Source organism: Onychostruthus taczanowskii, unplaced genomic scaffold (genome assembly GCF_017590055.1).
Source record: "Onychostruthus taczanowskii isolate IOZ18803 unplaced genomic scaffold, ASM1759005v1 scaffold60, whole genome shotgun sequence".
Classification (NCBI taxonomy): Eukaryota; Metazoa; Chordata; class Aves; order Passeriformes; family Passeridae; genus Onychostruthus; species Onychostruthus taczanowskii.
Window position 1 is genome coordinate 3,964,649 of NW_024503680.1, and position 25,318 is coordinate 3,989,966.

At 50.0% G+C, this 25,318-nt stretch overlaps 1 protein-coding gene across 1 annotated transcript; it reads left to right on the forward strand.

Annotated features, from left to right (window-relative positions):
• The first annotated feature begins 4,834 nt into the window (after nt 1–4,834).
• Nucleotides 4,835–22,525, forward strand: SDC4 (syndecan 4). Its single transcript, XM_041419208.1, has 5 exons — nt 4,835–5,235; nt 18,604–18,745; nt 19,614–19,666; nt 19,893–20,076; nt 21,280–22,525. The coding sequence occupies exons 1-5, from the start codon at nt 5,161–5,163 to the stop codon at nt 21,429–21,431; spliced, it is 606 nt and encodes a 201-aa protein (XP_041275142.1). The 5' UTR covers nt 4,835–5,160; the 3' UTR covers nt 21,432–22,525.
• The last annotated feature ends 2,793 nt before the right edge of the window (nt 22,526–25,318 follow it).

Here is a 25,318-nt window from a genome sequence, read left to right on the forward strand (position 1 = left end):
CTCATGCTCACTGTACCCTTTCTGTGATCAGATCCTGGCTGCTGGGGCTTGTTCTGAGCCATCCTGCTTGCTTGGCTTCAGGTATAAGAATTGTCACTGACTTAATCGCAAAATCCCCAAGGCTGTGTGGGACAACGGAGCATTTCAGAGATAAAATCTTTGCTGGAAAAAGGAGAGGAGGCACCCCCGGGCTGTTTCGGTCGAGTGTTTTCACCTGGAAAAGAGAGGAGAAGGAATAAAAAGGGAAATCCAGGTTCTGAGGGAGGTGGTAGGCTCACATCACTCGTGGGTGTGGAATATGCTGGCTATGGGAACACAGATTATGATCTCTGACAGGCTCTCATGACGTTTTTTCCATGCCTCTTATGGGAAGTTCCCTATGCAGCTCTGCTGTATGTTTTCCTTTCCTCATTCTGTGAATTTCTGTGCTGAGCTAGGTTTGACACATTTTGTTCCCTGTTCCCGGACCATCTCCTAGGAAAGATTGTGCAAGGCAGAGGCACATGTCTGGTGGACGTGGGCCACTATAGCTGAGTTCTCACTTAGGCCTTTGGAGAATTTATTTTTGCAGAAGCTCCAGCCGCAGCCAGTGCAGAAATGAACAGGGGAAAATCCCAGCCTTGTCAGTGCTGTCTGCTGCCAACACATTGCTGAGCATAAATTGTGAGCCTTGACACTTCCTCTGTTGGTAGAAATTGGTTTCCTTTCCTGAAATCTGCTGTGTTTGGCTCTCAGAGACAGGCAAGCCATCACTTAGATATTAATGCTCACTTACCTATTTCTTTTAAAGTCCCTCATAGGACTAACTTTCCTTTGCCAGCAAAAATTTTGTCAGTTCAGGAAAAGCTGACTGAAACTCCAAGCTAGTGTGAGGTAGGTATCATTGCTGGGTGTCTTTCCACAGCCAAATATCTGACTTATCCAAAAGTCCACACTGTCATACGATGTAAGCCGATGTTTTGGGAGGTGTTGACTTGAATTGCTTTGGAATTTGAGGCTCCTCTCTGCCCTTGTGACTGAAGGTATGGAGTAGCCACAGCAGCAGGGGAGCCTGAGGTGTGATTTGAGGCTCCCCCTGCCCTGGAGAGGCAGAGCTCCCATATGGACACGGGGAGGGCTGTGGCACAAAGACATTTGTGCTGTGACTCAACTGCAACCCAGTTTGTGAACTTGTTTCCTGTCTGACTTTGTGACAGCATCTTTCATGGTCATGTTTGTTTGTTCCTGCTCCTGATTTGGCTCTGTCTTCTCTCCAGGCTGCTCCAGCATAGGGGACTGTGTACTTCTCCTGGAAAAGAGGGTGTTCTCCCCATGGGGCGCCTTGCCCCCCACTCCTGCTCTGTGGAATAAGGTTTAAAGTGGACCTGGAAAACAAACAGTATTGGGGAATTAAACAGCCTTCTTAATTTCTCTTTTCTTCCTCTTTTGTTTAAACAAAAAGTTGGAGACAGCTGTGGAGGAAGCGTGTTAAAGAGGAAAAGGATGTTGAAACACAAAGACCATGATTTCTAGGGTGCCACAGTGGGTGCTGCTTGCCTGACTCCTGGTTAGAATGTCCTTTTTAACCAGTGACTGTTCTGTGTGTGCCACCTGCGTGTTGTGAAGAGAGCAGGTGGAAGGAGAAGTGATACGCCCAGGACGCAGCTGATGACTTGAGGGTGTACCCAGATCACATGAAACTATTGTGGTCACTTCTTTATCAGGAGTGTAGGAAAAGAATACCCTATTTAGCCACAGATTCCTTACACAAAAAATAGCTGTCTAGGAGGGTACTGTTTACTCCCCAGGAATCACTGCCTAAAACAGGAAGCTGTTTATTTAGGTGGTCTGTATTTTACCAGCTGGTGTACAAAGGGTGGTGCTGTCTGAATGACCTTTGCTGGGGTTCATTTCCCTCTTGACTGGAAGATAGAAGTTGTGCTAAGGTCACCTTTGCTAAAGGGACAGCAAGGCTAAGAGCACACATTTCCAGAATAATTCGACATTAAGTGACTCAAACCATGGGATGAGAGTTTTTAGTCACTCCTCTTCCTCCACCCACATGGTGTCCAGGTGTGTTTTTCCAAGGAGTTCAGTGTACTGAATGGACTTTGGAAGTTGGGATTTTTAAAAACTCTACTTAAGGTTTCTTTTTGCTTGAGAATCCTGCTCTAAGCTCTTTTTAAAAATTTGCCTGTAGGAACTGTGCTGAGCTTGGCTGGAGAATCTCTTCCTGATTAGTACAACAGAATTTATGATCAAGTTGTTTGAAGGGCCTTGTGTATGGTCTTCTCATGATTATCTAGACATTTCTTGATGTGCCATGTAAAAGTGCAAGTCCCTTCGCCCTCCAAATGTGTTGCATTTGGACACTCCATTCCACTTCCAGCAAGTTTGTGTTGTGTTGGTAACTGACAGCTGTTTATTTTGATTTTCAACATGAGTGTTAGGTAATCCTTCACAGTTGAGCACTAGGTTAGGAACAATGGTGGCCCGCCTGTGTTATTTCTCTGCCAACTGTATTTTTTATGTGGAGAATGCAACTGACACACCTGGAATGTGAGAATTCATTGCCCAGCACAAATGTGTTTCTCAACATGCATTTTATTTTGCTTCTGCTTCTCTCCCTTGTGGTGAAGTTTCAGGAAAGGAGATTTCAGTGGTGCATTTTTGCTCTCTGGGCCCATTTGTCCTGTTGCTCTCTCAGAGTGTCACATACCCACGGATTTTCTGCATTATTCCAGAGAGGAGAATGTCAGCGTCTTGAAAGGAAACACTTGAAGGGCAAAATGAAGGCAGCTGTTTTATGGCCATGAGTTTAGAATCATATGATTTTTATGACTGCATTTCCTCTTATTCTCTTGAGATGCAGTCACAGAACGTTTCTGTGTGTGTGAGGAAGGGAGGTGGATCTACACAATGCACTTTAAAAATGTCATCAGTAAAGTTACACGAATTTGTTCTCAAGGTTGAAAAGTACATTAGGGTTTGGTTTAATTTTCTCTTCTGTTTCCAGAAACCCAAGATCAGTTTGCATGAAGGATTGTGCGTGCAGATGTGAGATGGATGGGCAACGTGTGTGGTCCCCAGGCCAGGCAGACTGACTCCTCTCCATCCTATCACAGCAGAACTTCCCAGGGAGGGAAAACACTGTCCTGTGCCACACAAGGGGTTTTTTTGGTGGAAGAGGTATGTGTTGAGGGGTATGATTGCCAGGAGCTCGGCATATTGTGCTTATTTGGAGAGGAAGTTAACAGGTGAGTGAGCAGTATTTGTAGCCACAATACAGAAAGCTGGTTTTGAAAGCTTTTTTGTAGTGGCTGCATTACCTGGAAGGACGTGTAGAGAGGTCATGGCCACATGCACACAAATACAGGTGGCATTTAGAGGGTTCAGGGGCATGGAGTACTTCTGGCCACCTTGCGCTGCTGAGGCTGTCTCCTGTCTGGCAGATGCCATGGTATGGACCACCCTTTGCACATTTGACCCAATCTGTGTGCTCTTGTTCCTCACCATCTACTGCTCCCCACCTCTGCCGAGTGTCCAGAGCTGAACATTTATGGGAGCTGGGCTCCCTGGCTGCACCAGCAGTGATTTTTATCAGTTCCTCTGTGTGACGAAGTGAGGGTAATAAGGAAGGGTAGTAACCCAGCACAAATCCCTCCCTCATGGCCTTGGGTGCTGTGGTGAACTGAAGGGTTAGTGACACACGGCTGTCCTGAGCAGAGCAGGTCAGCAAACTCCCCCACAGCGTGTTCCAGGCTGGCTCCTACCATTACCCACGTGTGCTGTCTTCAGATCTTAGCTACTTTTTTAAGCCCTGAGCAGTGCTCCTTGTCTCTTCATATTACGCCACCAGGCTCCACAGCCAGCCAGCTCAGCACGGATCCCTCCTGCCAGTGGTCATGTGCCTAGGCACAGTCCTAGCAAACACTGAGGACGCGTTTGGATCTCAGCTCACACCCTCTGCAGCTGTTTATTCCCAAAGGAACAGGCAGTTGGAAAAGCTGCTTCACCTTAGGGATCTTTTTGGTTGGAGGTGGGACAGGGAGAAGGCTACAAGTTCTCCCAGGTAATGTTTTAGTGCTGGAGGAGGCTGAGAACCAGACCAGAGAGGAGCTGGCATGCATACCTGGCAGGCGGGATCATGGCACATATGCTATGCTATGCATTGCTTCCCTGTTAAGAAAATATTTTATTCTCTATAAGCTAGAGAAAACCTGCTGGAAACCCAAGTGAAAAGTTGATGTGGTTGCAGCATGATCATAGGGCTGTAGTGTTATGCTGTTTCAGGTGCCCCTCGGGTTAAGGGGACGAAGTAGATATTGCCAAGCAAATTCTTATGGTCAGGAAAATTTACTAATGTGAGAAGAGAAACGGAAATAGTTAAACTGTACTGCTGGGTTTTTCCGCCTTCTTTATCAGTGTGGGTTTTTGCTCTTGCCGCTTACTTAGAAGAATGAGGGAGCGGTTTCGTGTTCCATCCCCGAGTGATGCAACAGCCGCCGGATGACCGCGGCGGCGACACGCTGCCAGGGACAGGGTTTTCTGTAAATGTGACACCGTCACTTGTGGAATGCTGCAAAAGCGGATGCTGGGTGCCCGCTCCCCCCACTTTCTCTTTTTCTCTTTCTTACCCCCGCTTTCCCTTCCCTTTTTTCCTTTCCCCTCCGTTTTCACTTCTTCCCCCCGTTTCGCTTTCCCTCCCCATTTTCACTTCTCCCTCCCCTTTCCCATCTTTTTCCTCCTTTCGTTTTCTCCTGACCTCTTTCTCCCTACCTTTCCCCCCTTCCCTCCCTTTTCCTCTCCCTTTCTCCCCTTTCCCTTTCTCATTTCTCCCCATAACCCAGTGACGGTGGCCGCCGGCAGTGCGGGAGTCCCGGCCGTGCCCAGCGGGTTGCGGGTCCGGGTTCCCCCGTGTCCCCCCGCGGTGGCTGGACCATCAGTGTCCCCCGGTATCCGTGGGGGACAGCTCGTACCCCCGGTATCGGTGGGGGCAGCTCGCACCGCCGCTGCTGGCTCCGGGGCATTCCCGGCGAGGCGGGGCGGGGGCAGCGGCTCCGCCCCGTGCGCTCAGCCGGCCCTATAAGGGCGGTGGCGGCGGCAGGGCACGGCCAGAGCCCGCTCCGATCGGACCCGCCGCTGATCGCTCCGTGTGTCCCGGCACAGCCCAGCCCAGCCATGCCGCTGCCCCGCGTCCCCCTGCGCGCCGCGCTGCTGCTCGGCCTCCTCCTGCGAGCCGCCGCCGCCGAGTCGGTGAGTGCCGCCGGGCCCGCGGGGAAGGGGGAAAGGGGAGGGTCTGCCCCGGCTGCGAAGGGCACCCGGTGCCCGGGGGCTGGGTGACCTGCGGGTCTCTGGCCCCGCTCGCTAGCAGCCCCAGAACCGGTGCCACCGCTGTCCCCCGGGCGGTCTGCCCCCGCTGATCGCCTTCTCCGGGGAAAGGGAAGGGTGGGCGAAGTGGGCAGGCGGCCATAGGGCCGTTCCCGTTCTTCCTCCGGTTCCCTTGGCCCGGACGCTGCTTCCTCCGGCCGATGCCAAGGCAGCGTCGCGCCGGCCCGGCCGTGCCCGGTGCCCCGTGTCCCCGCGGCTGTGCCGCTCCTCACGTATCCCTCTGCCGTGCTCAGGGCTCACAGCGCTGCCGGGACCCGGCTACCTGGTGGATACGAGCTGCTCTCCATTGCATTTTTAATCTTCAACTTCTGGTCGTGAAACTTATTTAATTCTTTTTTTCTTTTGCGTGTGGGGTGGGTTGGAGGCGTTACAGTACCTGGGTAGGCTTTCCAGCCTTGCCCGAGTTTGGTTGCTGGTACCTGCTGTCTTTCTGTGTCTATCAAACCTTCCTCGCGTCCACATGGGACTGAAAAGTGATGCATTACCGTGGAGGGTTTAAAAAGCTCTTAAACATACAATGAATTGAGACATTTGGATGTTCTTCAAGCCGGCACATGTGGGGTCTTCGTGGTGAGGCAGAGGTCTAGGGATTCTGGCTTCCCTGCTGTTTGTTTGTTTTTCTGTGTGACCATCTTGCTGATAGTGCAATCAGGGCAGATTCCTCCGTTAGTGTGAAAGAGCTGCTGAGATTAAGGTAACTGCAGGAGATCAGGGATTCCCAAAGTAGGTTTAATCATCCGCATTGGTTTGTTTTGGACTGAAGGCTGGGTGGGCCGATCAGAACTGATAAGGCTCTGGTGCTTTCTAGTAGGGACACAGGGCTGGGGGGGGTTGCTGATTGTGGAGCAGGAATCTCCCACAGAGAGCATCTGTAGTAATTGTCAGCTACTCTAAAACCAAGCAGCCCAAATCCACTTTACTCTAATCTGGTGTGTTTATCTCTGCCATTAAGCACGTGAATCGGTCGTTTGGGAACTGGCCCAAACTAGTAGGGCAAACCTTTGGGGCAGACTGCATCTGGAAGTTGCACTGACCATGTTTGGTAGGAAATGCATCTTGGTGTCCCTGGGGACTGGACTGGTCTGCAAGCATCGGGTTTCTGCAAAGACAACAAACTGCACAGATGTGGTCTGTAAATACTTATATAGAACTTACGTGGAATATTTATCCCTGTCTTTTAAGCTACCTAAGATTGAGTGTATACTTGAGAAATAACACTGGCCTACTATAAAGCCTAATCCAAACAAATTGTTTGGTTACAGGGGAGGAGACAAGGATGACACACGGTTTGGGAGAGTTCTGCTGGCACTCCTCCCATATGTATGTATTTTTTTTTTTAAAGCACTGCCAAAACGTGCAGGGCTGCACAGCATGTGGCTCTTGGTTTTTCTGTGCGGGCAGGGTGAAGACAGGTAGCTGTTTCTTAACAAGATGGGGATTGTATTTCTTGTGCTTATGTAAGAGCATGGATGTTGAGAGTGCTTTGGTGCTCGAATATTTCCCCAAGCCTGTACAAACAAAAGTGCCTTGGCTCTTTTCCCCTTGAGCAGCTTTCTGGTGTAAATGGGATTTCTCCGTGTGAAGCAATCCTGGATGTGTAAGAGGGTGGGGAATGTTACTGAAGTGCCTCAGTGTGACGTTGGAGCTCCGGCTGTGGGTGGGTGGGTTGTGTTACAACAGCCCCGCAGCTTTGTGTGAGAACATTGCCTTCTTCCCTTCTTCCCCAGGGGCCGGGGGCTGGAGCTGGTGCCTGGTGTCACCAGGTGGTCCCCAGCCCTCTCCGCTTGAGTGCCTTGGAAAGCAGAGCATGTGTGGGCAGGATGCTCCCCTCTGTGCTGTGCCAGGATGGGCTTCCTGCAGAAGATACTTGGGGGGATGGACAGAAAGCCGCCAATGCATCCAAGATGTGGGATCGGTGGAGTTAACAAAGGACGTGAGGTCTGCCTTGCTTGGGCAGAGTGGCTGAGCTTTCCCTGTGCGTTTAGCCTCCAGCAGTGCCCCTGGCAGCACGGGAGGGAAGCAGGGGGTATTCCCCCATGGTGAGGGTGTTCCCTGTGCTGCAGGCTTGGGCTCCGCTCAGTCTGTCTGGGCTGCAGAAGGGCCGAGTGCCCAGAGCCCAGCAGGGCTGGAGCAGTGCTAGTGGGCTGCAGGCTTGTCCTGCTTTTGTGCCTTGAACTCTGCAGAAAAAGTCTTCATGCAGCACCACATCGTGTTTGTGTGTCCTCAGCAGTACGGAGGAACACAAATCCAACCCACAAGCTGCTGGCAGAGGATTGCTTAGGGAGAGGTGGGGGAGGCTTCGTGCTGTCTGTGGGCTCTGTTTGCTGGTTTAAAGCAATCGTGCTCAGAGGCCTCCTGATTGGCAAAGCTGGTGTCTTGTTGATGATAGCTGTGTTTGGAAAGTAGTGCAGCATTATTAATGTTAAAACCGGTTTGGCTTGTCCTGCTGCCATTGATCCCCGAGGCCTGTTCTTTCTGCTCTTTGCCCAGTTTCTCATCTGTCCCTCCCAATCAAATCAAGACATTGCTATCTGCATGTTTTACTTTGTTTTACCTTTACTTGTCATGCTCACATTTGGAGCAAATCTTTGCTTTGCTTCAGTCTCCCTAAAACACAGAGCAGCAAAATGACAGTGTCTGAAGCAATGTCCCTTAGCCATTAAGGGGAAGGAGCTCATGCCTTCTGGAAGTCAAACCTATAGTTGTTGGGATGAAATGACTGTAATGTGTAGGGAAAAAAAAACCAACTCCTTTAGCATCGTGTACTTTCTTGACCTGCATGTGCAGCTCCTGGGGTGGGGTGGGACCGTGCAGGCTGCTCGGTCCCTCCACAGCTGAGCACCTTGGATGTGGAGATTCCCATGGGTAGGAACAGGCACCCTGCAGCACTTGGGGCACAGGCAGGGAAACAGCACTGCTGCCCAGCTCTCATCTGTCCCAAGTGCTGCCAGCTCCCATGCTGGAGAGTGCTTTCCTGTGCTGCAGAGCTTTCCCGCACGCTTACGCAAGAGGCGAATTGGGGCTGGACTTGGTACTTCTCAGAGTTGTGATACCAGAGGCTCATTCACCCTGGGAAGTAAAGGCTGTTAGCCAACCTGATTGCTCTCTTTCCTACCCCTCTGGCTGCTCTCTCCCAGGGTGTCAGCACTTTGAGATCCTGCAAAGGCCTGCTTCAGTCCAGCAACAGGGAACATGCTTTTCTTATGTGTCTTCCCCTCTTCCTTCCTTTCCAAGCCTCTGTTAATGGCTGTACTATTGCCTTGAGCTGTTTGAATGGCTTGGGGAGGCCATTTGCTCTTAAATACCTGAACTAGAGCCTAATGTGACCTTGCCATGATTCTCCTGTAATGTCATACTGCCTTTTCAAAATATGCATGTCCCACTTCCACCACAAGCTGGAAGCTGCTAACCTGACTTTCCAATTGATGATGGGGGACTGGGGCACGCTGGCTTGCTGCTTAGCATCCAGGCTTCAGCACAGCTACTTTTCCTTCCCTTTTGACTCCTGGTGCTGGTAAATGCTCTCTTACAAATGTCCTCTCTGCTTGGATGCCCTTGACTGTAAGTTACCACTAGGCTGTGTTGTATTTTGTGTGTAAGTTGTTTTTCCTCAAATGAATGGATTGATGGACTTAGGTTTAAAGCCTTTTTTTAAATTTTTTTTTTTGGATTAGTGATAGTATCTGTACCTGTAAGGGTGGCATGGTAGCTGTGGTTCCACAGTCTGCCATGTAAATTACTTGGGTTGACTTGTAAGATTACTTGAAGTTATCGTGGCTCTGTGATCCTGTAGAGCTCCCCAGCTATCACTTTGGCCAGACTAAACTCAGCATCCATCCCTCAAAACACTTCCTAGCTCTTGAGTTCACATTTATCCTCTTGAGCCTGCTGTTAGGTCTTGCAGCTGCATTCTCCCCCTCTGCTCAGTACATCCTGTTCCTTTATGCCCTGTAACAACAGCTGGGCTGTGCTGCTTTTGCAGCTTCAAACGAGAAGCTGGTGCAGTTGGAGCACTACAAAACCGAGGGGACAAGCCCTGCACACGCCTGACCTCCGGGCTGCTGCTGAGGAGCATGTGTGGCTGTTTGTTTGAGACTCGCTGGAATGCAAATGCTTGAGATTAAGGATTCAAATGATTTGCACTAGAATGAGACTCTTGTGATGAGACTGGGCTTGGTGACTCTGAGTAGACAGGGCAGCCTAGTTAAAGAGTTCCACTTGTACTAAGCCTCTGCTCCGAGGGGCTGTAAAAGATCCTACAGTAATGAGTTAGGGCTGTGCTACTAGGTTAGTTCAGACTTACTTTTTTTGTATTTAAGCCTGTGCCTGGATATTTGTCTAGTAAATGCTGCTGGTCAGAGGACCAGCTCTGCTGCCCTGACTTGCAGCAGTCATGCTCTGACTCAGGTTTCTGGCACTTGGCTTGGCATCCCAGCTCCTGGGGACACTGCTGTCACCCTCTGAGTAACGGCCCTGGCCCCTTACCCAAAGCAGTGACTCAGACTTCTGAGGAGGAGGTGGATCTCTTCTTCTGGGGCTAGAAAAGGGGTGACAGGCAAAACTGGTGCTGCTGCTTGGCACCCAGTCTGTGCTGCCCTTGGCACCGAGCTGCTGCCTCCTGTTTAATCTGGTTGTGGCTTTGGTGGGCAGAAAAGCTGTCGGGCTCTGCCATGTGACTGCTGCCAGCAGCTGAGTTGGTGTTGGCAAGGACAGATCAGAAAATGGCCCTGTCATGAGGAGCTGTAACTTGCTCTGGCAGTGCCATGGTTCCTTCACTTTCAGGCAGACACTGCTGGAAACAAGAGCTGCATGGGAGACAGGAAAGCAGCAGTATTATCTGAAATGACTGAAAGCATTCAAAGCAAGCTAAAGGAGCATAAAGTCTAAAATGAGGGGGTTAAATACTTAATTCTGAATCTGGAGAAAATGTCAGCGTAGGAGGGGAAAGCATGCAATACATAGCTGTGTCCCTCTCAGTTTCTGAAGGCTGGCTGACTGGAAAAGTGTGCTTCTTGTAAAAGTCTTTATTTTTGGTGGAAGTATGCACTCTTGTCAGTTTTAGCCTTAAATCCTTTGAGGCTGGGACTCTGCTTGTGAAATGCCAAGAGGCTGTTGTTAGACAAATTATTGGGATAACTTAAAAATCAAAGCAGTTAATTAAAATCTCAGGGAGACACTCCTTGGGGCAGGAAGGAGACTGGGAAGACCCATAGCACTGTTACCCAAGCAGCTGGTCTTATGTCAACCAAAACCACGGCTGCTTCTTGCTTAAACAAATCCTGTTCTGTGAGGGAAAGCAAAGCCTTCCATGGGAAGGATTTCTCTCTTGATGTTGCTCTGCCTTAGCTGCTGAAGGGAAGAAGGTTCCTCTGAAACTGTGCTGCTGTCCAACTTAAATACAAAGAGCTGTGGCCTTGCCCCGTTTACCTTGCTGTGAGGCTAACCCTGCCTCCTGCCCTTTAGCTGCTGCTGCAGTCAAACTAGAGCAGTGAAAAGCAATGGTGATGTGTATTAATGGCTGTGAAAGTGCTTGGACTTGCTCTGAAATGACCTGCACAGCACAGTAGCCAGAAATCTCTGTGCAGAAGGCAGAGTGATGGAGATGAGTATGGGTGGAAGGAAGGCACCGGGTGTGCTGCTGTGCTGGCCTGGAGAGGAGTGAGACCCATAGGTGGAGGGGCAGATCCTGACTGCTGTGGTGCTAGGAGGATGGCAGAAGCTGCTTTAGTGGGCTAATGTCCTGCTTTAAAAACAGAGAAGCTCCTACTCTCCTCCAAATGAAAATACAGCCCTTAGTGATGTCAGGAGCTTTTGCTCGGAAGATTCTGTTCCCCAGCGAGGTAAATATTTATTGCAATTCCTCAGTGTGCAGTGGAGCAGAGTCTGGAGCCAGGATCTTGCAGGAGACTGTTTATGTGCGGGCTGTTCTTGGCGCTAATTCCAAATTTCCTGAGGCTGAGTACGAGGAGCTGGTCCTGCGCGTTGGTTGCTCACAGACTCGCTCGTCCAGCCGAGCGCGGCTCTGCAGCACCGGGGAAGGAGTGACCAAAACAACGGCTGGTCCCTCTGCCCTGGCTCTGTGCGTGCACAGATGTGGTCAGGGAGGGCTGGAAAACTGCTGCTGGTTGCTCACCCTGTGCTCAGAGAGGGGAAGGAGCCTGACTGTGGGAGTTCAGAGCCCTCAGAGGGAGGAAAATACTTCTGGAAGTGACAGGTTTCCTGAAGTACAGCTGTATTATCCCGAATAGCACGTGCTGTGTCTGCTGCTTTCTGGGCCCAAGCCAAGCCAGAAGTAGGCAATGTCTTTGTGAAGAAACAAACGAAAAAACCCCCACCAAGCCCCGTGCAGTGAAAACCCAGCCCGTGGTGCTGCAGCTAGCCAGGAAAATCCCTGCTGTTGAAATGTTTGTTTGTATAAATGCTCACACGGGTATGGCTGATAGCGTAGCAGCAGCACTCCGCTGTCTCGAGTGCTTTTGTGCCGATAACTTCCCCTGCTGCTGTTCTTTGCTGGCACCCCTGCCAGCAGAGCAGGGCTTGAAATAGCAGAACTGTGCTGGCAGAGCTCAGCGGCCTGGGCTAAGCCTAAATCTTTGGGCTACTACTTCTGATTAGATTAAAATGGATCGTGGGAGGGGAGGCATTTGTAGGGCGCAGCGCTGGGAATCTTGACTGTACAAACAAGCTGAGATTAGCTGCACGGTGAGCCCGATAGGAAGGGCACTCTTTGAAGTTGGGTGTCTGCCTGGCTTAATTCTGCTAACGCTCTGGTGTGAGGGAGCAGAAAGATCCCAAAAGTGCACGTCACAGATTTGTCGCCAAGTGGAAATTCTGCTTGTGTGCGTGTTCGGGGAAGCATTGGGGTGTAGCTGTATTCTAGGAAAGGGCAGTGAGGGCAGGCTTCTTCCTGGCATGTGGGGGAAGTGTGACACGTGAAATATCTCAAGTTTGAAGTGTCAGCATGAAAAATCATCCTTGATGGAAAAGCTGTTTTGCTGGGGCATTTATATCCATTTTTTCTTCCACAGACAAGGATGCAGTAGAAACATTTATTATAGACTAGGGCAACTCAGAGTGAGTTGTGAGCTGGAAAAACTGTGAATTCCTTTTTTAAGCTTGAACAGAAATTTTCCATCTTCTGAGCTGAGCTCTGGACAGTGAAGCATATCAGCTGCTTACGATTAGGTTTGTAAATACCATAAAAAAAAATAATGTCTTTATGAACTAGGTGTGTATCATGGCCTGTGACCGGGAGAACCCTTCAGGGGCGTGACATGTCTGTCACAATTGTTTTCCTTTTGAGTCACATGAGAGCTCCTGCTTTTTCCTCCTGTACTTTTCCTCCAAACTTTCTTCATTCGCTTCAGGGCAAGTGATGAAGACACAGCCATCTGCAACTGCCTGCTGAGCTTTATCTCCATGAGCTGGAGTGGGGAGCAGTCATCTCCTTCCCAGGGTGTGGAGCTGGGGATTGAGTGTGGAGCTGGAAATTGAGTGTTTAGAGCAGCTATTCTGCCACCATTGCAGTAAACATATCCCAGCATGTGCCTGTCTGGCAAAGGACTCGATCTTTATGGCTTTGCTCTTGGCTGATAATCGGGCAAAAGCAGTTAAACAAGAGTTCATTCATTTTTAATCTCTGTCCTCCTGCTCCTGCAGCGTGGCCGGTGTTTGGTACGGGCTGGAGGGAGCAGGCTGCGTGTCAGCAGGAGCACAGCGGCTCAAAGGTAGCTGAGGTTTGACTTTGTAAGTGCAAGGAAGCCTATTTTGGGCAGGCAGGGCCTGGGAGGATCCAGCCCTGCTGCAGGGGACAGAGTGGCCCTGCAGAGCCTGGGATTACGGCATCACTGTCACGGGGATTATGGCTCTGCTGCCACATGAACCCCAGAGAGCTGCTTGTGGCCACACGGCTTAAAGAATCACCCAGGGACTGGCCGAGGGGGGAGTGGGACAGGGCTGGATGTGCCTTGTGCACGTGGGCTGAGGGTGAGCACACTGGGAGATGCAGAGCTGCTTGGGCAGGCTTCCCTGAGCTCGCCTGGAACAAGTGATGCTCTAGCCAGCTGAGCAGTTCTCCAGCCTGCCTGGTGCTTCTGCTGTCTTATTAAGCAAAACCTTTTTTTTTTTTCCTACTGACAACAATTAAAAAAAAATTTTCCCCTCTTTGGTAAGAGTCACAGGCTGTGCAGTAAGTGCTGTGGGTACTGGAGCTGCCAGCCCTGGGCTGTACTCCACTGTGATTTCACCTTTCCTCAGTGTCATGGGTTTGCCTTTCTGGGTCACTGGTGGGTGCTGCACAGTGGCTGTCAGGGGAGATGGGCAAGGCTGGCTGTGGCCCTGCTCTAGGACTGCTTGGGAAGTGTGGAGCAAAGGTAGTATTTAACTATGTCTGGCAGCCTCAGGTGATCCTGTCATGCAACTAAATGCAAACATATGCCTGGATGGGAGCTGCTTAACTTTTGTCCCTTGGCACAAAGGCCAGTGCAGGCCGTGTGTGCTGCAAGTTGTGTGGGACAGACTGACCAGGAACGGGTGGTAAAATGATACCTCCAGGCATAGTCACAAGGAGCTGGCACAAGTGGATTTTTTTTTATTATTTTACTGTGGCTGCTGTGTTAAGGGAGCTAGGTGTGACTTCAGTTGAAATGTTGATATTTGCTTTGCTCTCGGGACTGAAATGACTTCTGTGTATTTATTTTCTTCTCCCTTACATGGAGCTGAAGCATGGAATGAGAGAAAGGAGTGAAGGGTATTTTGTGGGGTAATACAAGACCCTTCCTGCACTTGTCTGGAAGGAACTGCCTCTGCTGGAAGCTCATGTCACTTCTAATAAGGTTTTTTAATGCTTATTCGGATGGGAGGGTAGAGCAGTCTTTGCCTGTTGTCACTGCACACCTCCCTCCTGTGGAGATCAGCTCTGTTGGGCTGTTTCACCCTGATTTGAGCTGCCCTGTTTCCAGTGGCTCCTCTGCTCTTGGGGGGCTGTTGGGGCATCAAGGGGAGCTCACTCCTAACCCTGCTCTTTCACATGCTTGGTGTGAGCTTTAAAACCTTCCTGGTTTGTGGAAGAGCTGTGTGGAAGGGAACTGTATGGAAATCCCCTCTCTTGGCTCTGTGGTTTACAGAGCTCTGCATCCTTGCAGCTGCTCAGGAGCCCTTCCTGGTTATGTGACAGCTGTGTGTTGTGGTGGTGTGAGGTGACACCTGCCTGTGACAGCACAGGGGCTGGGGAGGATATTTTGTGTATTGCTGCAGTGAAATGAGGTGATCTGTGCCTGGACCCCGAGTGCAGAGCCTGGGAGCCCTGGGAACAGCTTACAGCTGCCTGTCCCTTCAGGCCACACAGGGTTAACACTCTGTGCCTCTGCCCTCTTCTGCCACCCCCCAGGCTGGCCCAGCTCCATGTGCTTTTGTCTAGGAAAGGTTGACTTTCACCTTGTTCCTGTTTACTCCCAGGTTTATGTACACAGTGCTGGGGAGGGAGACCAGGAGCAAGCGCTGGGTCTCCATGCCAAAATTATAAACTTGATAAAGGGCTCTGTACACTGAATGCCCCAGTCCCTGCAGGTCTGACTCCTTTGCAGCTTGCTGCCTGTGACCCTTCAAAGGAGCTTTTAATGAACTCCGTGTTTGATCAGAGGCAAGGGACAGCTGTAAAAACCAGTTCCATGTTTGGAAAACTTTGTCTCTGCCCCAAAACACCATTTGGGTTTTTCTGAAAGGGTTTGGAAGGGCTGTGGTGAGGACATGTGGGCTGGGGCAGGTGAGCTGCCTGGGTTTGTTATTTCCCAGAACTTGCCAGTGGCTGGGGAAATTCACACATTGCACAGAAACTTTGCTTGCTGTTTTGATGAATAGTTGATCTTGCTTTGAGAAGAGGTGAGTGGTGTTCTGGGGCTGTGAGGGAAAACCCCAGGAGCATGAAATGGAGTGGGATGGGTTAGGGATGGAGCACAGCAGGGCTGCCTGGGCTCCCAGGGCTGCTGTTCCTGTGCCTCCACTGAGCAAAGAGTGTCTGGCTTCATCCACTAGTGCAGCTTGTCTCAAAACATAAGGCCTCTGTGCCCAGCTTTTCCAGGAATGGCACTCACACACAGTTCACGTGCCTGACGTGCTGGTTGTCTGGCAGGGAATAAACTCTTACTTATTTATATTTGCCACTGGCAAGCAGGAAAAGCTTCTGCTCCCCAGCATGCTGTTTAATCTCCCTTCGTGCTTACTGGGGATAAAGCTGCTTAACATGAGGAAGAAATCCCTGAACTGTACTCCTGCAGGAAAGGTTGATTCCTGTGCAGACCCCTCCTGGAGAGGAGCATTGCAGGACTCCAGCTCAGCTGCCAGGCTGAGGTGGGGCTGTGCAGCTGCCCAGGCTGTCCCAGGCAGTCCTGGTCTGGCTCCAGTGCAGGACAGCAGGTGGTGGAAGGCAGGCTCGGGGCAGCACTGCTGCCCTTCTCCCGCTGGCAGCTGCAGAAGGTGTTAAGCTGGATGTGGCCAGGGGTGACGTGGCAAGGGCTGACCATCCTCTTGTGGCCATCTCAGAGCTTTTCCTTCTTGGCTGCAGCCTGCAAGCCCAGAGGAAGTACAGGCACCTTCTGTGGTGCCTCTCCGCCAGGCAGCAGAGCTGCGTGCCCTTGGAAAGGGATGTACTTTTTTAAACAATTCTCCAGGGAGCTCTTTATGTGGCACTTGGGAAGCCCCAGAGCTGTTGCTGGTGAGCCCTGTGAAGGTGCCCGTGTGCCCTCTCACAGGTGTGTGTGTGAGGAATGTGCCTGCTCCAGACCTGCCCTGTGAGCCCTGCACTCCAGTGTTAACCCTTCCCAGCCTGCCCGTGCCCCAGCTCCCAGGCAGGGCTGCTTCCTAGAAGTACATGCCTTTAAACCTGGAGAGTAATTGTGCAGGTGCCCAGCAGCCCTCTGAGTTCCCTGTCAGATGAACCTGTAATGTGAGGCCACTGCCCACAAGAAAAGTTTCCTGTGTGGTTTGAGAAGTTCTTGCGGCCTCCAGGAACTTCCCCATCCTTGCTCAAGAGGATGATGAAGAATGAGTTCAGGGAACGCTCCCATATAATCTTATTTATGCTTGTGAGTCAGTAATTTCCTTGTTATGTGCCCTGCTGGTAAACACTGTCTGTCCTGATTTAAATAGGGTTTTTTGATAGCCGGCCCTGGTGTGTTGCACAGCGTGCACTAATCACTGTGGCTGTGTGCCACCACTCAGCTGGTGGCTGGGCTGATCTGATAAAGCCAGTGGGCTCTCCAGCCACCCCAGGGCTTAAACCTGGGTTTTCTCCAGCTGCCCTTGCTTGGACATTACTGCTGTGACTCATGGTGAAGTACAGGGTGAGCTGGCACTGGGTGTGGCTCGGCGCAGCACTTGCCAGCATCAATCCCTGCCTGGTGCAGGGCTTTTTGGATCTGCAGCAAACGTGCTCCCCAGCCCCAGGAATTGGGTTCTTCCTGCCCCTCCATGAAATGGCCAGAAGCTGCCCTGGGAACAGCTACTGCATGCTGGCAAGCAGTTTCCATTGCAGGGCTGGCTGTGGCTGGGTTTCACATATCTTGAAATGAATTTGCCTTGGAGCAAGTGATCCGTAATGTTAGGAATGCCTGATTCCAGGCTGGGAGAGGATTCCTTCCAAGCTGACTTTCCTCCCAGCCCCCTTCCCAGCATCTAGTGCCAGGCTTGGCATAGCACGGAGAGAGGGTCTGAGAGGAGAACTGGCCTCAGCACTTCATGCCCTCTGGGCTGTTCATCTGCTTATCCTGTAGCGGGGTTGCTGGGGAAACCAAAAATGCCTCAATAAGCAAGGAAAAGCACATCCAGTGCCACTGCTCCTGGTCAAACGGAGAAACATCTTGTGCTTGTTTGTGGGCAGGGGCATGGGGCTGGAGGCAGGGCAGGGGCTGTGGGCAGAGGAAGCTGACACATGGCTTGCGGCTGGTTGTTTGCCTTGGTTAGGGATCAATAGCGGATGTAATTCATCACCTGGGCTGTGGGATGGGCCACACCTGGCCAGGTGAGCAGGAGGCTGACCCCAGCTGCTCAGGGCTCCTTGGTGCTGCTGTCCAGCTCCAAGTGTCCCCATCAGTCCTCCTCACCCCAGTGAGGCTGTAGCCTGGAGATCTTGTATTGAGAAAAACCCCCAGATGTGCAGGACTGTGGAATGCTCTTCTGGCTAGACAAAACCTTTGTCAAGGCTTCCCAGTTGTCCTGTGAGGACAGCAGGGAAGAATGTTGTCAGCTTAGCCCCCAGCTAAGGGAGCTGTCCCTCTGCATTGTGCCCCTTGCCTCGGGGGAAGGGGCTGAGTCCCCCTCCGTGGTGATGATTTCATGGCTCTGGAAGCATCTGGAGGCTGTGGGGTGGTGTTGAGCAACCCCAAAGCTCATACCTGTGGTACCCTCACCGGCCTGGCCCCAGGGCTGTGGGGTGAGGAGAAATAGTTCTGTGAAGTTGCGTAACTTTGTTGAGGGCAGGAGATTTGGGCTTGTGGCTCCTTGAAGGTCCAAGTGCAAATGAGCTCCGCTGTGCAAATTGCCATTGTGGCCAAACAGCTGATAGCTGGGAGGCTCTCCAGCTTTCCTGCTGTAACTGCACTCCTTGGGCCTTTGGATCCTGGCGATATTTTATGGGTTTGTTTGTTTACATGCTTTTAAAGAAGGTGATGCAGGGGAAGCTCTTCCTTCAGGCAAGTCATTGTTGATAGGAGTGCTCTTGAACTCAGCCTGTATTGCACTGCAGTTCAGCTGAACTGACAGACCAGCTTTTAACCCTTGGGTGATAAAGTAGGCTTGTTCTCAGTATAAAGAGTGAGGAATTGCTTTGGCATGAAGCTTTGGGGCTGTGCAAAAAACTGGCCTACACCCATCAGGCTTTTTTCCTGGGAATTGCAAGTCCTTCCAAACTCTCCCTTATCACAAGCTGAAGGTATTGCTTTTCCAAATGCTTTGCCACAAACTCCTGACCAAGATCCTGTTGTGATATTTTCACCCTGTGTGTCTGAGTGAACCTTTTCAGTCTGTAGCCCTCAGGAAATTCCCCTCCCAGCTTGGCTCTCACTTCTGTTCTGAGAAATTCTAGGGAAATTCAGCTGATAAAGATAATGCTTTTGGTGGAGAGGAAGTTCAGCATTTAATATTTTTCTGGTGGAAGTGATGTGCTCAGGCTCTGAACCTTCTGTGAAATGTGTCTGGAGAGTTGTTTCATATTTAACATGTTTCCACCCTCATTTACAGGTGAGAGAAACTGAAACCATGGATGCTGGATGGCTTGACTACCCTGCCTCGGGGGACTTGCCAGACGATGAAGACATTGGTGAATTCAGGCCTGACTTAACCACTGATGGCTTAGATATAGATGAGACATCTGGGTCAGGAGGTAAGTGGGGAAGTGGAGCTCCCCCAGCTGTTGCTGTGAAATTTCTTTCAGCACCAGCCCTTGAGTGATGGGCTAAATCACAGCCAGAGCTCCAGAGGAATCACAGTGTCAGGTGGAGATGAAAACTGTGACTCGTAGTTGCTCAGATGAGAACAGTGAAAGTAGTGGTGCTGTGATGTTGAATCACTCAGGGAGGACAGATGGAGTCCAGCCAAGCTTGCCTTGCTGCAAATGAAAAGGCCTTGTGCTGGCTGGATCTTTTTCCTGTTGAACTCCAAAGAACTGCTGAGAAACTTAAAAAAAAATAATCTGTTGTTGAGGCAGTGTTAAAAGGCTTAAAGTTAATGTCTCAGTTGAGGCCAAACAAGGTAAAGAACTAACTGGTGTTCAAGTGAACTCTCTGTGACATGCAAAGCTCCCTGCCCAAACCAGTTTCTGTAGCTCTGTGTCCCTTTATGTGAACATTTGTTCCCTAAAAGTAAAAAAACAAATGCTGCAATCGGTGGCTGACATGTTTGGGCAGATCTGGAGGGTTGGTGAAGGATCCTTTAGGGATGGGTGGTGGGAGCAGTGCCCTCCATTGGCATTACCTTTATAAGCTGTGGCAGACCTGCTCTGCAGGGCCAATGGGTCCAGCTGAAGATCCCTCCCAGTGGAGAGGTGTTGCTTTCAAGATTGCATCTCCTGGTCTTGTGCAATCCAGGTCATTCAGTGATAAATAGTGCTAGTAGATAAGAGGGAACTGTAGAGGACAAGAGTCCTAGAATGTGCAGGTATTGCAGGAAGTGTCTGAATCCTGTAAAAACAGCATGGAATGAGACAATCTTGAGAGCTTTTTTTTTTTTTTTTTTTTTTCCCCTTTCTGCAGACTACCTAGACTCTGAAGATGGCTTGTATCTGACCACCATGGACACCCCTGTGGTAGGTATTGCCCAGTGTCTTTAAACAGCATGTAGCTCCTCTGGGCCATCTGTGAAGCTTTCTGAACACCCTCCCCCCTGCATAAAGACAAATCCACCTGCATGAGCAGGCACAGTGTACTCGTAATGCACTGAGCAAACTTCTATTCCCTGCACACCCTCCTGGTTTCAGCTGTGGTAGGCTGGGTGCTGCTTGCTGATGGGTGTGGTTTGTCTGTGTTCTGTAGATATCTGACAACTATATCCCTGGAGATACTGGGAGAAAGATAGAAGGTGAGAAGAAAAACACAATGGTGGACAATGAAATCATTCCAGACAAAGCTGTACCTGTCGAAGAGAACCTGTCCAACAAGATCTCCATGGCAAGCACAGCCAACAGCAGCATCTTTGAAAGAACAGAAGTCCTTACAGGTAATACTCCACCTTGAACTGGTAAATCATTAATAATGAAAATCAAAATGGCTTCTGTTGTTCCCTGTTTCTCTGGGGAGCAGCTCCCTGCTGACTGGGGAATGAGCTGCTTTACCTCTGTGGCTGCCTGTAGCAGGGTGGCTTCTGCCTCCCAGTCCTTAACAGCAGAGCCTGCTGCTGTCTTGCTGGGATAAACAGCTTGGTTTTGAGCCTGCCAGCTAGCTGACTGTTGGCTTGGCTCAAGTGGCAGCTGCCCTGCACCCAGATACTGCCTCAGCAAGAGGTGACTCTGGCCACAGAGCAGTGACATCTCAGACTTTCATTTCAAACAAAAAATTCCTTCCAACCTCTGCCCAAGTTCTGCTTCTGAGTTTTGCCAGGAGCCAAGCAACCCCTCTAAGGGATTCCAGCACGTGGTCAGCTGTAGGAATCTGAGTACCAATATCCAGAGCAAAGCCAAGTGACTGCCTTCCCCTAACATGTGGGACAGGTCTGTCCCCAGCATATTACTGCTTCAAGCACTTGGCCTGATGGCACAAGTATAAACCCAAGCCCCTTGTGCTGATCTGCAGCCATCCTCCCAGTCAGAGAAGAGATTGGAAGAGTGGATTGCAAAACCATTTAGCAAAGAAGCTGATTTAGTGCAAACAATAGTGTCACAACAAGGAATAAACTTTAGTGAAGCCTTGTGGCCATGCTTGGTGTGAGGAGAGAGGAAATCTTAGTGGTTTTTTGCAGGTTTGTGGGTTTTGGTTGTTGAGGTTTTCTGATTTTTTTTTTTGAGGGAAGTGGTGTTGGTAATTGGATGTTGATGAATTGAAATACGGAGTCCCCAGGGTGTGCTCACACAGGTTGTTAACAAAGCATTCAGATTGGAGCTGTACCACTTTCATGTGGGTTGTGGTGGGGCTTTTTTGGGTGGGTTTTTCTTTGTTTTGTCTCTATACAGGGAGCACATCTTCTGTCAACGTTTCTTTTTTGGACTAAAGTGGAAGATTAGCTCAAACTGGTTAATGTGGAGCATGTGATTATTCTGTGGTTGGACTGGAAGCAATCCTGGCCTTTCCCAGTAACATCTGCTGTTGCTGAAAGTGCCAGCACATGCAGTGACAGGCGCATGGACACGACTCTGGGGGCTGCTGCTCTTGAAGCAGTGGTGGTTTGGAGTTGCCCAAGACTTACTGCAGTCTCTTTCCTCCCCAGCTCTCATCGCAGGAGGAGCAGTGGGTCTCCTGTTTGCCATCTTCCTGATCCTGCTCCTGGTCTATCGCATGAAGAAAAAGGACGAGGGCAGTTACGACCTGGGGAAGAAACCCATCTATAAGAAAGCCCCCACAAACGAGTTCTATGCCTAAAGCTCAGCAGCACCTTGTGCCCATCAAGGGACAAGCAGACTGTACTGAAACACTGTGCCCTCAGATGAGATGTGCTGAACAAATGCTTTTTTTATTTTTTGGATTGAATTTCAAAGTGACTTTGAGAAAAAACAAACTTCCTTCGTGACCCTTCCCATCCCGCTCAGCTAACAAGGGCCCAATGAAATACAAAGAGTCTGAAAAATAACCTCAGTGTATTTTTTTTTCTAAGTTAGTGTAAAAAAGAATAAAGATGCCAAATTTTCTGCTTGGTTTTATAGAGGGTATATAAACACAAACCAGACTGTATGGAAGCAAACACCATGTGTTTGCATCCAGTGTGCCGTGCTGGGATTGGCTGCTTCTATAGAAGATGGCTTTTTTTTATAAATCTTGCTACTAGATGTCTTGCAGCAGGCTGTTGATGTGAAGCATTTTTGTGAACTATTTATGAATCTCTTACACTACAGATAAAGTTGCCTTATCAGGGAGTAAAAGGCCCACAAGGGCTCAATATCCCTGAATGCCATAAAGGGCCTATGGGAATGTCTTCCCCAGGAGACTTCTGTCTCTTCCTGTTGGCCCCAGGCAAGGGTCATTAGTCCTTGAAATCAGGACTGCCAGTTGTGTTTGGCTATGGCAACACCCTTTCCTTGCCTTCAGTCTCTTACCTTTTTTTAAGGGTTGCTTGTAGGATTTTTTTATAACAAAATTTTAAAGAAAATAGCCTAATGTTTATATAAAGTTTGTAGAAGTTGTTTTGAAATAATAAAAAAAATAATCTACTTTTTTAATTTCCTCAGATTTATTTTTTCAATCCCTTTGTGTTTCCTTTGGCCGGGCATTTCTCTAGAGATGCTGTTTTATATGATTTATCTTTGAACTGAAGCAGAGTTAGCTACAGAGTGTTACAGGTTTCTTCTAGTTCTACAGCAGCTACTATAGAGGGTAAAGATATTTATGGTTTTCTCATAACTTTTCTAGGATTTTTTAAAATAGAATTATTTATAGTTTCTGAAATGGCTGCTTTCTCATTTGGTAACTTTTATCCTTTTTATGTAAAACACTAATATAATGAGTCTCTGTGAAAACTATTTAAGCTTTATTCTGTGAATTTCAATTACAAATTCAAGGCAATAACTTCTGTATGCAAAGTTGGATGCATAAATATGATTGAAGTAGGGAAAAGACAGGAGTAATTCTAGGCTGTAATATATTACAATCAGTCCTATAGAGCTATATATTGTATATTTTACTGAGATATATACAGATGAGAATGAAAAGGCTGGAGTTAATTCTTCAGCAGCCTTATGGTGTGGTGTGTAAGAGGCTTTTGATCTTGTTTGTGCTGCTGTTTGTCCCATGTCTTGTGTAGAGCACCAGGGGCCTGTATTTGTGAGGAGCCTGGGGGCTCCGTGGCTGTGTGCTCCTGGGAGCAGCTGTGGCCAGGGTGTGCTGGGCTGGGTGCACAGAGCCAGAGCAGAGATCCCCACCTCGAGCTGCCCTTGGGAGCTTGCAGCGTGGAGGTGACAGCTTTCTGTCCCCTGCGGTGCTGTGCCAAGCTCTGCCTCAGGGCAGGCTGGCTCTGAGCTCTGCCTGGGTGGCATCACCCAGCTTTCATAGGGGCAGGCTCTGGACTCCTCTGCTGTGCATCTTTCAGCATCCCCTGTGCGTGGCTCCCACCTGCACTGAGGGTGGGAGCAGCCCCACGGAGCAAAGGGTGATGTTTGTCTGGTGCCACGTGTCAGGAAGGTGTGACAGAACCATGAGCAAGCTGGGTCCTCCTGCATCTCCGAGTCTGACGTGGTGTGAGACAAAAATCTGTGTGTGGGTCCCCAAAGAGAGCCCCTGAGCAGGCAGCACTAAACCAGGCAGTTCCAGGGCTGCTTGGAAATCTTCGTGGCTCCTGAAGCCTCCTTCCTGAGGCCTTGCTGTGGGCTTGAGGCCAGACCCAGAGGGGTGATAGAAAAAACGTGCCCCCTTCTTGGGGTGAGGCAGGAATGTGTGTTGAGACATGGGGGCAGAGCAGAGCTCCTCCCTGCGTGACTCACCCTGCTCCCAGTACCAGTGTGCTCAGGGAAACTGGGCTCTGGGAAGCTCAAAGCTGCACAGAGTTCACAGCAGGCTGGAAAGGAGAGGGAGGCCTGTCCTGCCTGTGGACAGCACTGCCAGGCAGGCAGGAGCTGTGCCTGCTTCTCGGGGTATTCAGATTCTCTTGTGTAATTGCTCTTGGGGATTTTCCACTGTTACTGGTTTTGATGGTTTTTTTTTTTGTTTTTTTTTTTTTGTTTTTTTTTTTTTGTTTTTTTTTTTTTGTTTTTTTTTTTTTGTTTTTTTTTTTTTTTTTCCTCAAATAAATGGTACTTTCTAAAACTGGCTTTTTTGGACTGTTTTTGATCTGAAATTACTTTTGGGAGCTGGATAACTGGGAGCTGATGTTTGTGTAACTACTTGCTTACTGGAGGGGAGGCGGGCTGGGGCTGGCCTGCAGCTCAAAGGGGCTTTGTCAGCAGCTCCTGCAGTGCCTCACCCAGGTGTGATCCCCAGAGGACCAGCAGCCCTGGGTCTGGAGCTGCTCAGCTCCTCCAGACAAGTAAAGCAGGGACAGCACAGTGCCAGGGGTGAGTGTCCTGCCTCGTGATCAGTTTTGTGATGGCACTGGGAGAGCCCTGTCCCCTTGTAACCAGGAGGGGCAGGAGGTAGAAAGCACATTCCCTGTGCCTGTCCCCTCAAATGAAAGCCGTGCACTGGGTGTTCTGCTTAATCAAGTCTCAAGCCAACCCTGTTTACCCAATGCAGGCCTTCCAATGGGTGCAGAGCAGCTCTGAGCAAGTCCACAGTGACTCCGTGTTGTTTGGGGTTAAACAGCTGCACTTTCAGGCAAGCTCTGGAAGAAGCTGCTGTTTGTCCAAGCCCCCCTGCTCTGTCAGCTTGGTGCTCAATGGACAGGACACACCTCCCCCCAGGCAGGTGGGAGAGCAGGGGCTGTTCACTGGGAACAGTGCTGAGGCTCCTCACAAGTGCTGTATTTAAATGGATTATCATCCTCGAGAAAATCTAATTCCCTTCTCCCTGGTGGGAATTCCTGCTCCAGGTGGTTTGGATTAGCACAGAGAGAGGAAACAAACTGGGACTAGCACACAGGCTCCCCCAGGAGCAGCACATGCTCTTCTGCTCCTTGTTGCCTGCCCTGTGCCAGGTGTGCTCTCAAAAGTCCTCTGAGTCTCCTCAGTGCTAAGAAAAGCTGAGCTGTGTGCTCCAGGGCCCTGCTGTGCCCAGGGGAGCTGCTGTTTGTCAGCACATCGCTGACGTACCCTGCGAGCTCCATGTTCTCCTGGCTCTGACAGGTTCTTGGAAGTGCTGCTTGGAACAACCTATGTTTGTCACTTTTTATTTTTCCTTTTCCCTTTCTTTCTCTCCTGGGCTTCGTCTCTTGGTTGCAAGAATGCTGTGTACTTTCCAAAACTGCCCTCGCTCAGCGTAAAAGTGCCTTGTTTTTGCAAAGCAATCTGGACGGGTAGCCTGCAAATCTCCAGAGCACAAGGCTGGCTGCCTGCCTGTCCTTGCAGAGCCTCAGTTCCTGAGATGGATTTGTCACCATTCCCTCCATCTGCCTTTCTGCCCTTCTAGCTAGCCTGCCTGTACCTGGTTGTGTGCTGGGAGGCACTGATACCGTGAGAATTCCTGGTCTTCATCTCTGACCTCACAAATGGCACTTTTTGTTTTTCTTTTTAGTGCTGCTCTGGTTTTAAAAGCAAAAGGCTGAGGAGCTTTATCTGGCTTGAAAATAGCTGGAACCCTCCCAGGTACTGATGTGATCGAGCAGCCAGGGAAGTTCTATCATTCCCAAATGCTCCCTGAATGAGGGACATGGAGGAGCTGGAAAA

Excerpts from the sequence above, each read along its gene's own strand:
- SDC4 (XM_041419208.1), top strand. The coding sequence starts at position 5,161 with ATGCCGCTGCCCCGCGTCCCCCTGCGCGCCGCGCTGCTGCTCGGCCTC. Across the intron at positions 18,746-19,613 it reads TGAGACATCTGGGTCAGGAG|ACTACCTAGACTCTGAAGAT; the intron begins GTAAGTGGGGAA and ends CCCTTTCTGCAG. Across the intron at positions 20,077-21,279 it reads AAGAACAGAAGTCCTTACAG|CTCTCATCGCAGGAGGAGCA; the intron begins GTAATACTCCAC and ends TTTCCTCCCCAG.